General features: G+C 39.8%; 1 protein-coding gene across 8 annotated transcripts in view; it reads left to right on the top strand.

Moving 5' to 3' along the window:
- Nucleotides 1-20,834, top strand: part of CTNND2 (catenin delta 2) — an 826,820-nt gene that overhangs the window by 697,805 nt on the left and 108,181 nt on the right. For all 8 annotated transcript variants that reach the window (XM_069491984.1, XM_069491978.1, XM_069491981.1 and 5 more), the window contains one exon: nt 11,577-11,750. In XM_069491984.1, the coding sequence (XP_069348085.1) occupies nt 11,577-11,750 (174 nt within the window). The remainder of the gene's footprint in view (nt 1-11,576; nt 11,751-20,834) is intronic.

The following is a 20,834-nucleotide window of genomic DNA, read 5'->3' as shown; positions in this document are numbered from 1 at the left end:
GGGGCTCCTAACTCGGCCACTTAAAAGCCTTCCACCAGGGGAGCGGCCATCCACAGGTTTTTACCAGAGACCTACTAAGTGCCAGGCATCATGCTAGGTGCTGTCTCATACTTCAGTTTTGCACCTGGTACCTAAGGGGGCCAGATCATTATGGGTTCTGAACAGTTGCAATTTCAAATCAACTAAAACATGGGCTAACCGAGGTGTAATAGGTTGTTCTCATCCTTTCTTTCCCTGTACTCTATGACATGGACCTACTGCCTACCCTGCCTTCTCCTGGAAATGCGAGCAAGCGCGATAAAGCTTCAAAGGCAGAACAGCATCTAGGCAGCAGTACAGTACTTCCCACCTTGGCCAATGATCATAATCTCCCTGATCTCACTCAAGACCTCAGGACTCAGAATGTCCTGCAAGAGCTCCAGGCAACTTTGGAAGGCAGATTCGGGAAATTTCATTAATACAGCATTAGCCTGGGCTAAAGAGACTGAAGTTGAATTCACTCTGATTTCAGGGTTTTCCCTCCAGGGTTTGAGCTGTTGCTCGGATTCTAAAATGTGCATCTCTCATGGTCAGTATCACTGTCACTCGTGTCTCATTTAGTAAGATTCTGGCCCTAACCCCAAACCCTGTCCCCAACTCTGCCAAGATGCATTTACATGAATTTAAATCTTTCCAGGGACAGATGAGAGTAGGAGTTGATTTGGTTTAGAAGCAAGAGGTCATTCAAGGAGTTCACCCATGATAGAGCCCTTCCTCCCAGGTGTTAGTCACCTGCATGAAACCGCGAATGAGCAGTTTCACAGACTTAGAATGCTACATTTTGAACCATATTTTATGACATTGACGAGCTCCTTTCTAAGTTGAGCATGATAAAGGTATTAATAGAATTTCATGATTTTTACCAAAAACCTAAGTGAAAATTTGTATGGTTCATTTGTTCCATTTTCTTCTTATAATATTCTTTAAGAAAAAAGAAATATTTCTTTAAGAAAGTTTTGCTGAAATTTCCAGAAGTTAAAGTGTAGTGGAATATTATTTTTTTATAAAGAAGCTTTGAAGTTATACCAAATGATAATTTTTAAAGGCTTTTAGGGTGTTCTAAATTAATACAAAGATATTTATAAGTGCCAGAAAATTCATTATCAACCTCAATGAGGATGTAAACAGATAACAATTACTCTTGTTTGAAAAGTTATGTATAAAGTTTAGTATGTTCTGTAGCGTCCAATGCATTTAATAACAGTCAAAGTAAAAACTGTCTTGCATTTAAAGGCTGGTGGCAGAGAGCAGAGCTGAAAGGCCTGGAAATGGGAGGAGAGTGAAGGCGGAATGTGAGATTAAATGCAGAAGGAGAGGAATAGGAAGGTGCAATCAAATCCAGTGGGCCACCTGGCATGGCGGCCAGCTCCTGAGTACAGGATGCGGAGGGAGAGAACTGGGTCTAGGTGGTGCCACCTGCTGGACAAGGTTGGCACTGGGGCCAGCTTAGGGCCCAGCAGGGAAAAAGCCGTGCTTAGCTCCAGGCATCCCTCCAGTGCTTTGCACCTGGGAAAGCAGTACCCATTGCAACCAGGAGTCAAGGAGCCCAAAGGAATCCCAGTATCGCTGCTCCAAGGGAGGGCACATGCCAAGGCCCTAATTCATCACTGTTAACAGGTCGCAGCAAGGTGAGCAATGGCGATGTTCCAAGACCTCTCCAGGACAAAGCACCCCAAGAGTGGAACAGCAGGTTACCTTCAGGGCCTGGAAACTGATTTGTCTCACCTAGAAGCTTAGAGAGAGTTCTAGGTTTACAGCTTTAAAAATAGATATCATGCGTACCCTGGAATCTCTACTACACATAAAGTCAGGTTTTTGAAGAGTATTTAGTGATTAGAGAAAATATATAATACAAGTAAAGTGAAAGCAGCGATATAAAAACAGGTGTGCATATAAATATGGATATAGGTGATATAGATAAAATCTGGCCAGTTTTGTAATCTGTCATATGCAAATATAAATACTATATGCATGTAGAAAATGTATGGGTTTCTAGAAAAGTAGAGTAACATCAAAGAGAAGATGATGATTCTTTTTGTACTTAGGTATTTATAAATTTTCTACAACAGAAATTACATGTGTAATCTTTTCAAATGGCCTTTAAAAATAATATTGAAGAAGGCACTGGGTGTCTAAGTCAATATATGCTATAAAAATGTATAAGCTTTTTTTTTTTCTCTTAAATTTAAGATGCCTCAAAGAAAGACATAAAGGACCACATAAAATGAAAGTTATCTAGTCCACAACACAGATCTGCCAGGACAGGAGAGCCAAATATTGTAGCAGGCAGTAAAAGTGATGAAAATCATAATTGTTTTAATTATGGTCTCTGGAGCTTATTCTATTCCAGAAGTTTTTTTTGTTTGTTTGTTTTTGACTCTTACATTTGGCGTTAGTATTCTGGACCTTAAAAAATAGTATTAATACAACAATCTGCAGGTCAGATTTAGTTATAACAAAAATCTTAGAAACCTTTTCTTTTAAATCCCAGATAAGGATAATTGAAGAAAATATGCGATATAAAGACATATTGCATGCATGCTCTTATTTGAAGAATGGTTGCTATTGAAACATACTGGAGCCATCAGGCTGTGAGCCCCTGGGCACAGATGTGTTTGACACGCTACGCATCACATTCTGGTCCAGAAGGACCTTGTGAACTCATTCATTTCTGACTCTGCTCAGTGCCTGCTGCTGAATTATAAGGAATTGCTAATTTCTCCCATTCTCTCTGGGCAGAGCCTCCCCCAGAGCAGTCTGCATGTCATATGCCAAGGAGGCACACCGGTCCCCTCAGGATCCTCCCTGCCCTCCAGCAGGGCTTTGTGCCAATGACCTGTCACCGCAGGATGGAGTGTGGGAGGGAGCAATCTGAAGATCGCAGGGAAATAGAAGTAGATAAAATTGATTTATTTCTTTTTTGTACTTTTTGTAAAAATAAGCATTTTGGGGGGGGGTTGTTTTTTAATTTGGGATATGGCCAAGGATCCTGTGATGGTGTCCTGGGGTCCATACTGCTCCAACACGGTTTAGAGGTGACAGGACACTGTCCTCCTGATGGCTGCCGGCCAGAGCAGACCTGGTTTTCAAGACCCACTCAGTGTGAGCTTGACCATGTGCAGAGAAACCCACTGAGAAAAACAAAAACTAAACCAGCAGGATCTCCTAGAACGCAAAACCTCTCTCTTCCGCTTTTTACCTCTGGGTAAAAAATGTAAAGTTATTACAATCTAAAGTTATTACATTCAAGTGGGTAAAAAAAAAATATATATATGTATAATATGTATATATTCACACGGGTGAGGATGTAAACCTGTCAGAATTGATACATGATTTTGATCCAGTATTTTTATACAGTAGATCTTCTCTCATGATAATCTTTGTTTCAAAACTTAATGCATTATAATCAATTTAAATATTTTTGTTCCTTTTTCACCTTTCTTAAGTTGCAGATGCCAAATGCATAGATTAGTGGGAAGTTTCACTTGTTATATTTTATACACAGAAGCGGAGCAGTGGGCTTCTGTGTAAAACCTTTAATGCCCCTTATTTTTTCCATGACGAAAGACATGTCTTGGCAGAACCTTCGGCCACTCCCTGCACACTCCGCTGGCCCGTGCCAAGGTCCCACTGGTCAGCCTCCACGCTTCTGCCCAACTGTTCCTCCGCACGGCATTCGCTGCCCCTTCCTGTGCCACCGCGTGTTCAGAGGCTGGGCTCCTTGTCTCCCATGGGGCTCTCATCTTTAGGGTGCCGCCCTCCTCCCCCTGGCCCAAGGTGGCTCTTCATGTCCACAGTCAGGAGCAGAAATGGGGAAAGAAGACAGGAGTGCCCTTTCCTTTACGGCCACACCCCTAAGTTGCACACATCACTGTTGCTCACTTGCCTGTAGCCAGCACTGGCTCGCAGAAGCACCCACGCTGCAAGGGAGGCTGGGAAGTGTAGTCTTTTTGTGGGACAGCCATGGCTCGAGGTGGACCTTGTGCTTTCTCTCAATAAAGAGAAAAGGGATGCAGTGGTCTCTTCAGGGAGCTGCAGCAAGTAGGGGCTCTCCATCCCCATGAGGAGGAACATCTTATCACTGAAATTGCCTAGCATTGTCTGCACATGGTAATGACTAAAAACCCAACTTTTATTCATTTCATTGTCTGTAAATTCTCCGCGAACAGTGCGGCCCCTTATTACCTGCACCCAGGTGAGGGCTCCGCCTGCCCACCTTGGCACAACACTGCAAGGGAGGATAGGTGTGCGCACAAGTCCCCTCTGCTTTGTTCTGCCTGCAGTTTTATGGCAGTTTATCACCTGTAACTGCATGACCTCTTTCCTTGCCAGTAAATAGTTCCCTCTGCCGGGATGTGGAGGGCTCCGGAGAATTCCACTGTGGAGGTGTATCATGATGAGGTGAATCAGTCCCCTATTTGTAGAAAATTAGATTGTTTCCAATGTTTTACTAACGTAAACTATAATGAACATCTGTGCAGTTAAATCTCACCTACATCCTTAATCACTTCATAAGGACAAATTCTTAAAAGTGAAAGAGCTAGACCAAGTGAATGTTTTTAAGGCTTTTGATACACAAACCAAAATTTATCTTAATCTCCCTACATATCAGTGACAGTTTAAGTACATAGACTTAATTTTTCATATCACTTTATGGATATTCCCTTCATAACATTCTTGATGTTCTTAGGTTTTCCTTTCTTAATATCACAGGTTGTTTTTCTTTTTTTCCAGACAGTTTTCATTTTCTCATTAGTAACCATACTTTTTCTTTTGCTGCTTAATACCATTTCCTTTCTAACCATCTGCTTATTTCAGCTGCCACTCACTCCTTTTGGCTGGTCCTAGTGTAGTCTCACTGGCTTTCACCTCACCATATGCTGGGCGCCTGTTGACTCAAGGCATGGTGTTTCATGTCCTGGAAGCAACAAACCCTGTGAGCCTGCAAAGACCACGGCTGCACACTTTGTGTACCCCTCTCCTTTGCCATCCTCCGTGAGTGAACGAGAGTCTTCTTTCTCGCCTCTAATAGGAAATATATCCCATCACCTAAAAGTGCTGCTCTTTTATTTTCAGTGAGTTCACAGACTTAAAACTCTTCAGTTATCTCATTTAGATTTTTTAATTACATTTTGTCACTCAGCACTGCACACCACCAAAACTCTGTGTCTTATACCACTAGACCAGGGTTTCTCAACTTCAGCACTGGTCACATTTGGGACCACATGATTCTCTGTTGTGGGGCTGGCCTGTGCACTGTAGCATGTTTACCAGCATCCCTGACTCTGCCCACCAGATGCCAGTGGCACCTTCTCTTCCCGTTATAACAACCAAAAATGTCTCCAGACATTGTCACTTGTCCCCTTCGGGGGGTAATTACCCTGGTTGAGACCAGTGTACTGGATTGTCTCTTGAGGGACATATCACCAAAGATCGAAGCAACCAACCAAGACCACAGGATTATCTGAAGGAGGTTGGCATGTCAGGGACAAAGCCCCTTTAGAAGGCAGGTCGTGAGGAGGACCATGGCCTAGGTTTCCCTGGATGTAATGGGAAGGTAGGAGCAGAGAGAACACTAGGTGAGCATTAGTGGTGTCCCGGTTGGTTCCGTCACAGTGACTTAGAGAAGGGGCTGGCGAGTCCGGTAATGCAGGGCCTCCTTGACAGCACTCCCCTGTGGGGCACAGCACAACGGCCAGCCCGTGGCGTAGGCAGCATGGCCAGCCTCACTCCCCCACCTTCCCGAGGGAAGCCTGCCCACTCCGCCCCTCCGCACCCGCACCCAAGGAGGCAAATCAGCAGGGCGGTCCCTGAATCTCTTTTGTTCTGATGCTTTGTTCAGAGAACCCCCATCCTGCCTCTTTAATGTGGGTTTCTAATCTCTCCAGTGCAAAACCCTCCTATCTTCTGCAAGGAGAGCCTGGAGACAATGCAGTGCCACATAAATACAGCTAATTAGCCATCACCTCTGTCCCTGCTTTGCACAGCCTCAGCCTCAGCTGTAGAAACGGCTTCTGAACAGCTCCTGGGGGAATTCAGACAGGAGAGCGACCCTTTGCTTTGAAATTCCCAAGAATCAACATAAAGAATCATTTCTCTTCTGGCTTTTCACAGTTAATTGGAGTTTTTAAATACCTATCACCTCTATCCCCCTACCTCTACCCCCACAAAAGCTGGAAATGGCCCCAAAACACTGGAAAGGCAGAATCAATTAGTGACTCCACTGTTCAAACCAAGCCAAGCAAGAGTGTCAGACAGTGGATGGACTTGGGTTTTGATTGTTGCTTTTTTAAGTCCTTAGTGCTGGCGGCAGCTTAATTAAACCAAACCCTGCTTGCAAGAACATTCCCTGACAGTTTACCTACTTAGAGCCATCCTCTCTTCCTACATCTCGCAATGTGTGACTTCCCCTGGGAGGGAAGAGTGGGCTCTTAGAGTCAGAATACTTCCCTGTTGCTGCCCATTCACTCCCTTTATCTGGCATTATCTCTGGTCTGTTATTTATTTCACTGAAATCTCTTAAAAAATGAAAGTGAGCCTGCACATGTATAATGGCTGTGATACTCCTTGATTGGTACAGAAATCTAGGTAATACAGATGCAGTCCACTGGTGAAGCCAGCCTTTTCTGTTTATGTTCTGAAGATACAGCTCAGCAGTAAAAGTTCTTTTTTTTCATGTAGACTTGCCTGGCTGAGACTATATCAAGCCCATGACATGTGGGAAGAGGCGCTGTGTATTTTAGCACTTCTCCTGGAATAAAAATCCTTCTCCCTGCATCCTGACTGCCTCTCATTGGCATCTCCATGGTTCCCAGCCCAGGGCATTGGAGATCAGAGTCCGGGACAGTTTCAGGCCTGCTCAGAGGGAGGAACTGAAATTGTCTTGCAATTCTTCTCATCCAGTGGGGGCTTTTATGAATGCAGTAATTAGAGAAGTCCTGTGGGTCTCCCTACCTTAAAGAACCCGATGTTTACAAAGTCTCTTCTTTTTAATATAAAGTAAAGAATCTTTACTTTCTGGCTATTATCCATAACTTACATCATCTTCTCATATAAGGAACAAATGGCTTTCACTATTCCATCCTCAAACCAACTGAGACAGAAATCTTTTAAATAGAATTTAAGCCCTACAGGGAAACACAAGTATTTAAAGCAAGACCAAAGAAAGACTTTTTTCTTTCTTTCTTTCTTTCTTTCTTTTTTTTTTTCACCTGCACAATTGAACACATCCCCAACACTTAGGTTGTTTGCCCCTAAGCACGTTTTACAGTAGCTTTATGTCTTCTGTGTGCCGACTGTGACTGTATGAAAAAGCATCACGTTTAAATTTCAGCAGCACCTTGGCTTCTAACTAGGGAAGCTTTCTATTCCCTTCCTTTCCAAAAAGATTTTGAGCATTATCTTGTTAATGAGAGAATACATATTTTCAATTCTATATAGTTTTAGAAATTGAATGATAGAAACTGTTGGTTGATTTTTATTGATATTAGCCATGCAGTCATTTGAAGCCTGCAAAGAAAAGTGCTGATAATAATGTTATTGAGTGAGGCACTATTTGGAGTGGCAAAAATCAATCTGTTGTGTTGTTCTGTGATCTGTTGTCAGCACAATCCCCAGTGTACATGATACTGCCAGCCTGGCCACAGCAGAGCTTCCTGGAAGAGAGGTGATGGTGTATCTAAAGGGTCCTCCTAAGAAATTTTCTTAGTGCTTCCTGTGTTATCCATAAAAAATTCTCCAAACTCTGGTTACATACCCAGCAATTTGGAGTTTCATGAACTCTAAATATATGTGTAAAATTCTAAATTCCTATAAATAAGGCAATGAATAAGAGGAGCTTTAGTGCTAAAAACATATGTTATGCTTTTTTTTCTGTTTAACAGCATATGAATGACCTGCATAAAGTATAATTTGCACATTTAAGTGATACGTTTAAGAATCAAGAGGCGCTAGAACTTTTGCAAGTTTTATTTGCTGTAATGTAACCAGTGAAAATGAAAAATTTGCACAAAATCGTGCAGCATTTATTTAACTCTCAAGCATCAGGAGTAAAACTTTGAGGAGGAAGGAATTTTCATTGAAAATTTCCCCCAAGATAGAACAAAGTGAAACCCAGGGGGAAAAAAAACCTTTTTTAAACCACACATGCCTTTCTCCTTTCTTTTTCTTTCCTTTTATATTTTTGCTTGACTTCTACACTGCCACTAGAGGAATGGAGATATATAAGCACACACACTGATATGTGTATATATGTGTGTGTGTATGTGTGTGTGTGCGTGTGTGTGACAACTTGGTAATAATGCAGATAACATAACCAAAAAATGCGCTACTGGCATTTTCCCCGTTAGCTGCCTGCAAATGCTTTGTCTCCTTGGTTGTACTCCTTCTTCATTACGCAGAAAGTCCTCTCTCCTGACTTGATAACAGTTTGATACTTTATATTAATATATTATTTTTATATTTCAAGCTCCTAAAGAATTTTTGGTACTATATCCTCAAGAAATAAATCTAAACAAACCCAGTTTGCACAAGGTTTATAAGTTTACTTATGTGTTCTTAAGGACTAAAGAGCTGTATGGTGTTCTGTGTTGAATATTTAGCCAATGCTTGCCTTCAAGTAATGTACATTTTTGTAGAAATTTTAGGACAGTGGCATCTTATATTTAAATTTATAAATGATGTATTTCCACTTTGGTAAAAGAGTTGCATATCTTGTGATTTCTCATGGGTCCTCACTCTAGAGAAGATTAGCATTAAAAGTTTGCACGTGCAGAACTGTTTCATCTAATTCAGTCTGATCCTGACCTCATCCTTGCCCTACTGTCATGTTGGTGTTGATTAGCTAGGCAAAATAATGTCAAGTAAGTTAACCCAGCTCTTAAAGAATACTTCCAGTCATTTTACAGGTGATGAAGATCTATTTTTAATGGATAATTGATATTTTTCCCCCTATTAACTCAATAAAAGTTTGAGTAAAGTACCCAGATAAAGGTCTGGTGGTTACATTGACTGGCTTTGAAATAGTTCTTTTGCTTCAGTATCAACATGCCGGGTGCCATCAATGTGCTGAAATAGCAAAGAATCCCCTTTGAACTCCATCTCTAGTTGCCATCAAAGATTATCTGTGTTCACATCAGTCGCCCTTTTATTTCCTTCAGATTCTCTCTGTAGCCATTAAGAAAAGATTGTAATAAAAGGTATTTAAGAGCTACATGGATGATATGTCAGAGCAGAAGAAAATTGTCTACTGATTTAACCATTTATCCTGCTTTATTGTGCAGAAGTTAGAAAAGGAGAACAAGATGAAACCCTGCAAAAGATAACACAGCTACTCTCCCCGCTTTTCTACTTCAGCTGCCACGTAATGAGCATGCAAATGCCACTTCTGCAGACCTCCTGCTGTTGCCTTAGCTCTTCCAGGGGAGGAAAACCCATCCACGTTGTGCGGGGAACTTCATATTTTGATTTTTCTGAATATTATTAGATCTTTATACAAAAATGATTGCTTAAAATTTTTAAGGAGATGACAAAATAGAAAATGAAACAAACAAAAACCAAATGAAATAATTTTCCATTTCCTATTACCCTGGCAGACAGATTCACTACCCCAAACTGGTTTCCTCTGAGAAGCCAGTGTTGCTACTGCTGCATCATTGAAACTGACAAACCTACAGAATGACTGCCGTCTTTCCTAGCGCTGGCTTGCTATTCAGTGCAGCGAGCCAGGCTCCAATAATGAACTAGGAGCAATGTGACAGGGCCGGTTCACTTTTTTTTTTTTTTAATTTAAAAGAGATGTCCTGGTTTTATTGATAGGCTATTCACAGGTGCAAAGTCATCTTTGAATGAGACATGGCTTTGGTTAAAAGAACAAGAAGCTTCCCACACTGAGTGTCCTTGTTATAGAGTTAAAATTGAGTGACACACACATTGAAAATGACCTTTAATGGGATGTCCAACATCCGTCCGTGGGATGTCATTCATCTCTGAGCTGTAGCTTTGACTTAAACTAAGCTGTATCATTACTGAGAAAAAAAAGACATGAGTTTTTAATTTTTCTCTGGGGAAATAAAAAATAAAATTCTTGAAATTATTTGTGACAGTTAAATAACGTTACATGTAGTATCTCTATCAACTTTTCCATTTTTATGTTTCAAGGATATAATTAGCATGTATTTTCTTCCAGTAAACTTTTCAGAACTAAGGAACTTAATCAGATTCTGAAATATAGCTTTGTTTTCTTATTTATACAGATATATATATATATACATATATATATATATACACCCATGCAGCTATATCTAGGTACATAAATATCTGCAGGAAAGCTTAGTGTATGTCATTTGACTGTATTTATTTTTAAGTAATCATTAATAAACACAAGCTAAATAGCTTAATATCCTCAACCTAAAATCCTAATGAACTTGTTTTATTTTACTGTGATTTTTCTGAGAAGTGCATATGGTCATACTTTTTCTGATCTTAGTATATTTTATTTTTATCCTTGTTATACTCATTGCCTTTATTTTTCACAAAAGACAAAGGCTTTTTGTAATCACGGATAAGAATCATTATTTTATATTTTTAATATTTTTATATTATAGAAATAATAGAACAGAAAAGGTGAAGTATAGAAAAAACGAAAGACAAACATTTTATTAATTTTTCTATGATCATTACGGATGTTTTATGATGTATTTTACCTGAATAAAGCACAAACTCCATAGTACTTTGCATCCTGCTTTATTCTTTTAACATTTATTATCATTTTGCCAAGTTGCTACGTAGTCTTCATAACTATCAATTTTAATAGTTGACTGGTATTCCTTTGTGCATATAACCATAATTTTAAAATTATGTGTAATTAATTTTTAATTACACATTCTCCCATTATTCATTAGATTCAATTCAAAGCAAATTTAACTATCAGGAGTGCTATACAATCTAGAATTGCCTATAACTCATGTCAGTGTGTCTAATAAACCATAACAATTTTCTCTCTTTCATTCATTCTGTCATCTGTTAGATGTAACAATGGTAGCCAATTTGCATGTGTTTTACAAATTATATAGAAATTTATCACAGTTACTAATTATTTGTAAGAAGTGCGGGCATTTGATTGATGGTAACTATTGTGCAACACCTGTAGTGTGTTAACTCTAAAATATGCTACCTTGACCTTTAGCCTTCTTTCACCCTGTCCAATTAGAATCACTCCATCTCTTCCCTGTCCTTCCTACAGCAGTTTGTTAGAATCATTCTCCAGGAGCTTATTCCCTTCTTCTGCTAGTTACCTTCACTTATGTGCATGCTCCAAACCCCCCTCCATCCTCAATCATAAGCTCTCGGTGGGCAGAAGTGGCTCTCCTATTTTTGGCGGTCCCTGGGAAATTGCTGATGCAATACCCTCCATGCAGTCAGTGGCCACCAAATGTATTATACCCTGCTTTTGTTTTTGTCCGCAATGTTTGCAGAAGGCAATACTGAGAAGCATGACGATGTTAAAGATGTTTACTCTCTCATTTTTCTTTCACCAGTGGGATGGAGTAGGACCTCTTCCAGACTGTGCTGAACCACCAAAAGGGATCCAGATGCTGTGGCACCCATCAATAGTCAAACCCTACCTCACACTGCTCTCTGAGTGCTCAAATCCAGACACGCTGGAAGGGGCGGCAGGCGCCCTGCAGAACTTGGCTGCAGGGAGCTGGAAGGTATGGCCAGTTCATTACAATAAAAAAGAAATCTGGAATTGTGAGCAAGTCCTCAGAAAATAATACAAGTCCAATTTTGAGAAATGCAATTCTAATAAAGATTTTAAGGATGTTATAGAAAAACCAATTATATTGTACTGTTGGACTTAGAAAGGTAGGCCTTTTAAAAATTCTTCTTAAGGGCTCAGGAGTCCTTGAAGACCATTACAGACAGAGAGGAATAGATGTGAGTACAGTCATTGAAAATGCTGTGAAATGTTTTCCATTCTATTTATGTAGCGGAGCTATTTTGTTTTCAGGGGAGATTGTAACATGTTGACGTTTTCCCAGCACTATCGTTAACTGTTGAGGGAGTTGATACCCAAACACCCTGTATAAAACCACATGTGAGCACTTAAAATGTTGTACCGGGTCCCAGACCCCAAAGAAAAGAACCCCTTGCATTTATAAATTATGGGCTTACAGAGAAGAGTAGTATTTTCAGTTGTCTTTGGCAAAAATGTTAAATATATGATTAGAAAGACGATTAAGAAGGCCTTTTTCTCTGAGTCCTTATAAACTGACATTGTCCCTGATTGATTTTCACAGAAAATTCTCACCACTCTGATTTTGGGTAGAAAGAGAGTCACCACAGCAGAGAATTCTTGAATTTTGTCACTAACAGTTACATGAGCTAATGTGCCTGGATGTGACCTCTTGGAAGAATGAGGGGGTGTGCGGAAAATACCAAGAAAGTTTGGACTTCGGCCATCCATGGCCCATTCATTTCATATCAAATCCTGGGATTTGGGATATTCATCAGTCACTCTTCTTTGACATTTATATTCTTTAAAACCACGTTAATGTTGGCACATAGCTCCAGATAATTTTCGGAAGCTCAGTGCTGTGGGCGTCACACGCACTCACCTCAGCATCGTCATGTAACCGCACCCTCCCTTTTGCTCATACTTTCTGGTGTCTGCCTTCTTGTCACTCTTCTCACTCTCTGTCATCCGTCATATCCATTGCTACAGTCTAAGCTGCAGCACTTCCTTCTTTCTCAGGTGTGACATCCCCGCTCTTGGGACCCAGCCCCTGACAACTCTTCCCACAGAGCTGGCTACTGATTCATGGACAGACCCACCTTAGGAATGAACATAATTGTCTTCTGTGCCCATTAGACATCCCTAATGCTGTACGGAAAGAATTCTAGTTGGGCTGGGCTTGAAGTGAAGACACATCTCTTGCCTTCAAACAGAGATGGGTGGAGAAAAGCGTCAAAAGCAGGGCTTCCCCGGACAGAAGTCCAGAACATGGCCTTACACAACTAGGAAAGAGATGCTAATGGAAATATCTTCCTTAAACTAGCCCTTCAATCTCTGTCTCTCTGAACTTAGCATGGCCTGGGAAGCTTTGACTTAAATCACAATTCAAACCCAGCCTCCACCTTTCCTGCGTATGGTGAGCCTGGACAACTTATAGTACCTCACTGCATCTCAGATGTGTCATTTTTAGACAAAGATCAAGTCTGCCTCATTCTATGTCATGCAGATCAATCACAACGTAGGATGTAAAGATGGAAGCAAGATATTGGCCCAGGTATTGTCACTGTACGTCCCGAGAGCACTCTCACCTTCAAATCCCCACCTGGCTCCCCCTGCCTTGTAGCACTAGCTGGACAGGCATGGGCTTCAGGCATGAGTCTGATGAGACGCAAGATCTAGATGGTGGCAAAATAAGGGTGCCATCTTAAGATATAATTTCTGTCTATTTTAACAAATTATCATTTTCCTTGAGAAATATTTAGGTCATTATCATAGCAAGTTAAAAATGGAGAAATGTCTTTAGCCTCCAGAAGATTTTGAATATAAGACTTCAGCCTTCAAACTCTCTATTCCATATGTCCAAAAAGCTAAGCAGAAATAGGAAAACTATATAAAAGACCCAAATCAAACATCTAGAGTTGAAAACGTAATGTCTGAAATAAAAATCATTCGGAATGAGATTAACAGCAGATTAAATAATACAGAAGAAAAGATTAATAAACTTGAATACAGTAATGGAAATGATCAAAAGAAAACACAAAGAAAAAAGGAAAAAAATGTACAGGCCATCGGTGAGCTTCAAGTGGCCCAATGTATGAGTGAATAGTGTCACCAAATGAGAGGAGAGAGAAAAGAGAAAGAAAACAGAAAAAAATATTTAAAGAAATAATGGCAGAAATTTTTATAAATTTAATGAAAACCATAAACCCACAGATCTAAGCAGCTCAAGGAACCCTAAGCACAAAAAACATGCAGAAACTATACCAAGGTACATTACAATCAAATGGCACAAAATTAATATTAAAGAAAAACATCTTAAAAGCCTAAGGGAAGTATCCTAAGAATGGAAAAACAAACACCACACGTACTCACTATTAAATTGGAACTAACCGATCAGCACTCATGTGCACAGATGAAAGTAAAACTCAACGGAAATCATGTAGGTAGGAGGGGGGACGAGGGGACGGGTAAAATCACACCTGATGGGTACAGTGTACACTGTCTAGGTGATGGGCACACTTATAACTTTGACTCAAGCAGTACGAAAGCAATCCATGTAACCAAAACATTTATACCCCCATAATAATCTGAATTTTTTTAAAAAAAAAACCCACAATAATAAAAAGCATAAGCATAGCAAAAAATTACAAATAATACTTCATGATATCAAAATCTTAAAAGTGTTTAAATAATGCAGAAATTATAAAATTTTCCCTTGCGAATTTATTTAAGTCAGTAAGTATTTTAATATAATTTAGCCTATTCCAAAAAAAAAAAAAGCAGCCAGAGAAAAAAGACATGTTATATACAAAGAACTATGCCACATCTAAACACCAAATTTAAGAATCAGTGTCACCAATTATTCCTTCCTTCATATAAGTCCTTCTGAGCTACCAAGACTGTCCTGTAAAAGAGAATTGGTCTAGAAGCCCCTTCTAGGCAGAAGCCAAGTCCCATTTATCTCTTTGTACCCACTGCTCAGCCTGTGCTTGGCTGAAAGTTTAACTAGCATCTATGTCCACCCGTCTTTCTTGTGGCTAGCAGTCTTTTCTATTTATAAACATCTCCCAGTGAATAAGAATTTAGTAGCACATCTTATGTACCAGGCCATCCTCAAATAGTCACATTTTAGGAGCCTTTATTTGGTTCTTTGATTCAGATGGCAATGTGCTGTCAATACGATATATTAATAAAATTGATAGAAAGGAGTTGTGTGCAAGAACGCTTTCTTTTCAGCATCCAGGCTCAGCAGTGCTTTGCAGGCTGCAGATTTGGTAGCACTGCCCAGTTCTGCAGTTTCCACAGTGCTGAACTTCCTGTGTGAGTTACCAGGCTCTGTGTCCCACAGGCAACCCGGCCAGCTGGGAGAGCTGCTGAGACACGGGGGGGACTTTAGGTGTTTGGAGTAAGAAGATAAATTGAAAAAGTTTTTACTAGTTTTATATTTTAATATTCTCTTCCACTTCAGATTATTATATCATGAGAATAATGGAAGAAGCATGATAATCATTCTTGGTATTTTCTGCCAATAAAATGTTGCTGACTGTTTCCAGTACACAAGCCTGTACATTAGTTTAGCACGTTATCCCCAGTGTGAAATCTGTCCCCACATATCCAGAGGGAATTAATTTGGTAAATTTTCTGCTGCTAAAGATGGTAGAGACTACTAAGAAGGAGGCAGAAGGGTCTGGATTAGTCGAAGTCAACACCACAAAAGCTGTTCTGTGTCTTAGACAAAGTGTGACAACTATGATCATTGGATTTCCCAGTCCACGTTGGATTCCCATCAAGTTACAAAATGTGAAGAGTACCTCTAATAAGCAAACACACAGATCCATCATGAGAAGGAGGAGTAGATACCCTGACAGCAAAGAGAAAAGACAGAAGAGTTAGAAAAGTTAAATGCAAGAATGTAAGAAAGAAAACTGTCAGAGCCCATTCTTGGCTGTCCCATATATTCTAATAACTGATAGTCAAAATGCTGACCCTCTGCCGTCAAGAAAATGTGAAATTATTACTGGCAACTTTAGAAGATAGAAAGCGTTTAAGGAAGATTTCCATCCCAATGCTTAAAGTAGAATTTTGGCTTTTAGGATGTCAGTCTTGCTTATAAGAAGCTCTGCTTCCTTAATAATTCCAGACAAATGGAATAGTTCTTAGGCCAGGCCATTAACTGCTAAAGAATATTTGTAAGTAGTTATAAATATGTACATACTTACATAAGAGTTTTCTTATCAATATAGAAATAAGCAAGCATGTATGGGACTCGCATTATCATCATCTATTAATATTATATAATTTATTAGTTTGCCATATTACATGGAGCAGAGGGTGGACAATTCTTAGTGAAGATTTTAGAAGATTATCATTAAGCCAAGCACTGATAAATTATTATAATTCCAAGAAAATTGAGAATGAATTTTACATAAGCTAAGCAGACAAATTCTTACTTAAAAAAAGACAATTTCAGGAAAAAAAACTTTGAATAATTAAAAGATTGATTTAAGATGCAAAAGGCATCAAGTTTCTTATAGACAGTGTTACCATCTAAAATCTAGTGTTTGAAGAATGTGTTTTTATAGCAACTGTTGAAATTTAGTGGGATTTCTTTAGTGTTCTTAACTTTTTATGACCCAACAAAAACAGAAATGTGGAGGTAAAGCACCAGGATTTTGCATGGAGACAGCCTTTTATAGACCTCATCATCTGAAACAATAACTCCTCTTTATGGGAAGATCATGCACACTCTTTTGCTGTGACAAATTGACTAGCAAACTAGATCTTCATAATGGCCCTAAACACTTTTTAAACTTTAAAACACTCATTACGTGGTTTATGAGCATCAGAAAAACATAATGGTATTATGGCAGAAGCAAAGTGATAAATGTTTTTCATAACCAACATGGACTTCAGTTACCTTTTTCTCATTTACAGTGTAATGATTTTGTTTGTGGCATAATATTAAAACAATAGGCTATAATAGTTTCAAGATTTCCAAAATGTGAATGAATGTTCTTCTAACTCCCATTTATGGATTATTTCTATTGTACTTCAACTTTATGAAAACCCAGGGTTTGAACTATAGAAATATATCTGTACTATGAAACTAAATGTTTTAGATATCTTTGTAAAGTCAATTTTCCCCCTAAAATGTGGCTGTTCTCAAAGAGTCTATTATTTGCCCATTTATTTTAAAATAAGATAGAATAGAGAGATACTTGAATAGTAATCTGTTACTATTTAATGAGCTAACATAATAGCAATGTAGCCTTAGTGAAGAAGGAAACAGAATCTCTGGCCATGTGGCCCAAATGAATAAAAAATGCAAGAGACCTGGGAAATTTGAGACTCGTCCTTAGAGACAGGGACAACAGCCTTGAATGTAGCATAGCTTAGCAGTAAGTATATCAGGTAAAAAGTGAACCAGGGCAAATTAGTGGAGTGCAACAGATCAAAGTAAGAATCGTGGTATGACATCTAAGACAAAGTGAATTGTCTTTGCTCTTGTTAAAGCAAAAGACTTAAATGCAAAGAAATGGAATTTTGAAAGATTATGATGAAAATGGGTCATGAAACATCATGCCTAATGAATTAGAAACTGGGCCGGGATAAACAGAGGCTATCTGACAACTCTGCCCAATGACCAGGCTCCTAGGGACAGTACACTCAGGTGCAGATGATGGCCAGCCTGAAACAGGACAAGGATGGACCCAACCTAAGGAGCAGGGCATGAGGAGAAGCCCTGTCGACTTGGAGCAGTAACCAAGTCATCGGCCCACTCAACACAGGACTTAGAGATCTCTTTCCTACAAGACCTGGGAAGCTATACTGATAGCACAGACTACATCTGTGTTGTAGAAGTCACATGCATTCAAATCGACTAGGTAGAGTACACCCGTGTTGTGATAGTTTGGCATTAGTTTCTTCGCTATCTTTGGATAATCTGATTTCTGACGTCCTGAGTTACAGAATGCCATTGTGAAGGTGTAGAAAGAGCTGAACCAGGCCGGGCGCGGTGGCTCACGCCTGTAATCCTAGCACTCTGGGAGGCCGAGGCTGGTGGATCGCTCAAGGTCAGGAGTTTGAGACCAGCCTGAGCAAGAGTGAGACCCCCATCTCTACTAAAAATAGAAAGAAATTATCTGGCCAACTAAAATATATATAGAAAAAATTAGCCGGGCATGGTGGCACATGCCTGTAGCCCCAGCTACTCGGGAGGATGAGGTGATAGGATCGCTTAAGCCCAGGAGTTTGAGGTTGCTGTGAGCTAGGCTGACGCCACGGCACTCACTCTAGCCCGGGCAACAAAGCGAGACTCTTATCTCAAAAAAACAAAAAAAAAAAAAGAAGAAAGAGCTGAACCAGAGGGATTTCCACTTCCAGCAAGATGCCAGGATGGAGTAACAAAGTGCAAATTTGCCCTCCTTCAAGGAAAAAGAACAACCACCACAAAACAGAGAAATATATGAAACAGTGGTTTTTTGGTAAGACACTGGACATTAGTCAAGGAAGAACTGTGATCTCTCGAAGACAGGAAACAAAGTGAGCCCTATGATTGCCTCCATTCACTGCCTTGAGAGAGTCTCCAAGCCATGGCACAAGGATTCAGAGCCCACGGGGAGCATGGCAGACTTGCTGTGTTGAGGAGATGGAGCTGGGAATCTGGGGAGATCAGAGTAGCTAGAGTTCAAAGGACAGAGTTGCCAAACAGGAGAGAGACCACATGGAACCCGAGAGATACTCAGGGGATTCCTCTTGAATATTCAGCAGAGAAACGTCAGTGCATGCATCTGAGGGAAATACTCAAGGCTGAGGAAAGCTCCACCTGAGAGTATTAGAGAGAATAAAATTTGGAATTCACACAGGGGTATGTGCAGTACGTGTTCCTGAGAGCCAGAAAGGAAAATCTCCTAACCAATGAGCCACGGGTGAAATACCCAGAAGGGTCTCGTGTCAGTACTGAGGAATTCTTAGCCCTGGACGAAACATGCTGTAGTCTTTTCTATCAAATCTTAAAAGTAAGATCCAAAAGGGTCAATGGTTTCCAAACAAAATAACTGCATCCTAAAACAAAGCTTTAAGATATCTATAAGAATGCAAAAATATCCAGCACCCAACAAATTGTGTCTGGTATTCAATTGAAAATTACTCTGTAAGCAAATAGGAAAATGCAGTCTATAATGAGGAGAAAAATCAATCAATCAGAACTGACACAGATGTTAAAATTAGCAAACAAGCATTGATTATAATTGTATTCGATGAGTTCAAAAAGTTTAAAAAGTTACACTTGGAAAATGTATAAGAGATCCAAATAAAACTTCTAGAATTAAAAATGCAATGTCTAATATGAAAAATACATGGGATGAGATTAAAAGCAGATTAAACATTGCAGAAGAAAAGATCAGTGACCTTGAAGGCAACCCAAGAAGCTATCCAAAATGAAGCGCAGAAAGAAAAAACAAACAAACAAAAAATAGTACAGATCATCAGTGTCAAGTGGCCTGAGGTATGTATAATTGTAGTGCCCAAATGGGAGGAGACATAAAGTTAGAAGAGAACAGAAAAAAAAAATTTGAAGAAATAATGGTTGAAAATTTTCCAAATTTATGAAAACTCACAGATCCAAGAAGCTTAAATAACACCAAGCGCACGAAACATGAAGAAACTATACTTAGGTGCATCATAATCAAAGTGCTCAAAATCAGTAACAAAGAGAAAATTGTAAAAGCAGCCAGAGAACAACAACAAAAAAATGTTTTATGCAAAGATAAGGAAGACAGCAGATTTCTCATCAGCAACCATGCCTACGAGATGAGAGAGAGGCAAATCTTTAAAGCACTAAAGAACCAGGTGAACCTTTTGGGCTCAAACATACATTAAGTTGATTTTAGTTTGGTATCTATCAGACACAACCGGTCCTTGAAGGAAACTCCCAGGCCACCAATTACACTTAAAGTCGTTGTGAAACTATCCGCAAATGAAACCCCTTCTGAGCCCAGTGTTAAGACATGGGCTTACCTGGGAACTGACATCTTCAATACCTGGGCAATCATGCAGAATTCTAACATCGAAACTGAGTTGACTTGACACAGCGTGATCAGAGCTATGGCGGCTCAGGACGTGCCCCCTCAATATTCTGTTCTTCCAGTCCCAGAGACAAATAAGCATTTATAAACCCTGAGTCAAAGGTTCTAGCACCACACACGGGGGCCACAGAATGAAGGGATTAATTTGGCTTTAGAAAAGACTCCCAGAGGAGAATGTGATCACTTCAAACTCTGACAGAACTTTTGTGGAAGTGGTTAGAACGTGCTGGCCCATCAGTAACTGCGGTGGCTTTGATCCTTTTTGCACAGTTCATTTCAGTGGAGAATGCTGGTCTTCAATCATAAGCACTTGATGCAGTAAATCTACCCAACATCTTCCTTCATCAGTAAAACATTTTTCAAATCTCCAACTGTGGGCCAGAAACCAGAAGACAATTGAGATGAAGAGATGAATATGACTTGGTCTCTTCTCTTACAATATAATAAACATGTGAACAAAAAGTTCATAATACATGTGTTGATGCAATGCTGAAAATATGAATGTCCTTACAGAGGTTATGATAGGAGCGTGCAGAGGCGTGAGGTGTCCATGAGGTCACTTTTACAAGGAAGTGGCATCACGAGTTAAAACCTCAGGGCTAGGATTCAGTGACTTAGAGGTCATTTTAATGTTAGATTATTATTTAGGGCAATGTTAGCTGCCACAAAAAAGAGACCCCCAAATATGCAATGGCTCAAGCAAGGTGGAAGATAGAAGTTATTTTCTCCTGATATCACAGTTATGGGTAGGTGTTTAAGGCAGGAAGCTCCCCTCCATGAATTAATTCACCCAGGCTAGCAGGTGCTCTGCTGTCTTCGACATGCGACTTACAAGGCTACTCTTGTTATCGCCGTCCGCCAGCTGGAAACAAAAAAGAAAAAAAACAAAACAAGTCCAGGACAAGATATGTTCTCCTGTGAAAGTCAACATCACACCTGTATGTCTTTCCTCATAATCTGGCCCAGCTCCCAGA

Source organism: Eulemur rufifrons, chromosome 17, assembly GCF_041146395.1.
Source record: "Eulemur rufifrons isolate Redbay chromosome 17, OSU_ERuf_1, whole genome shotgun sequence".
NCBI classification, from domain to species: domain Eukaryota; kingdom Metazoa; phylum Chordata; class Mammalia; order Primates; family Lemuridae; genus Eulemur; species Eulemur rufifrons.
Note: the sequence above shows the minus strand (reverse complement) of the source record. Positions and strands in the feature narration are given on the sequence as shown.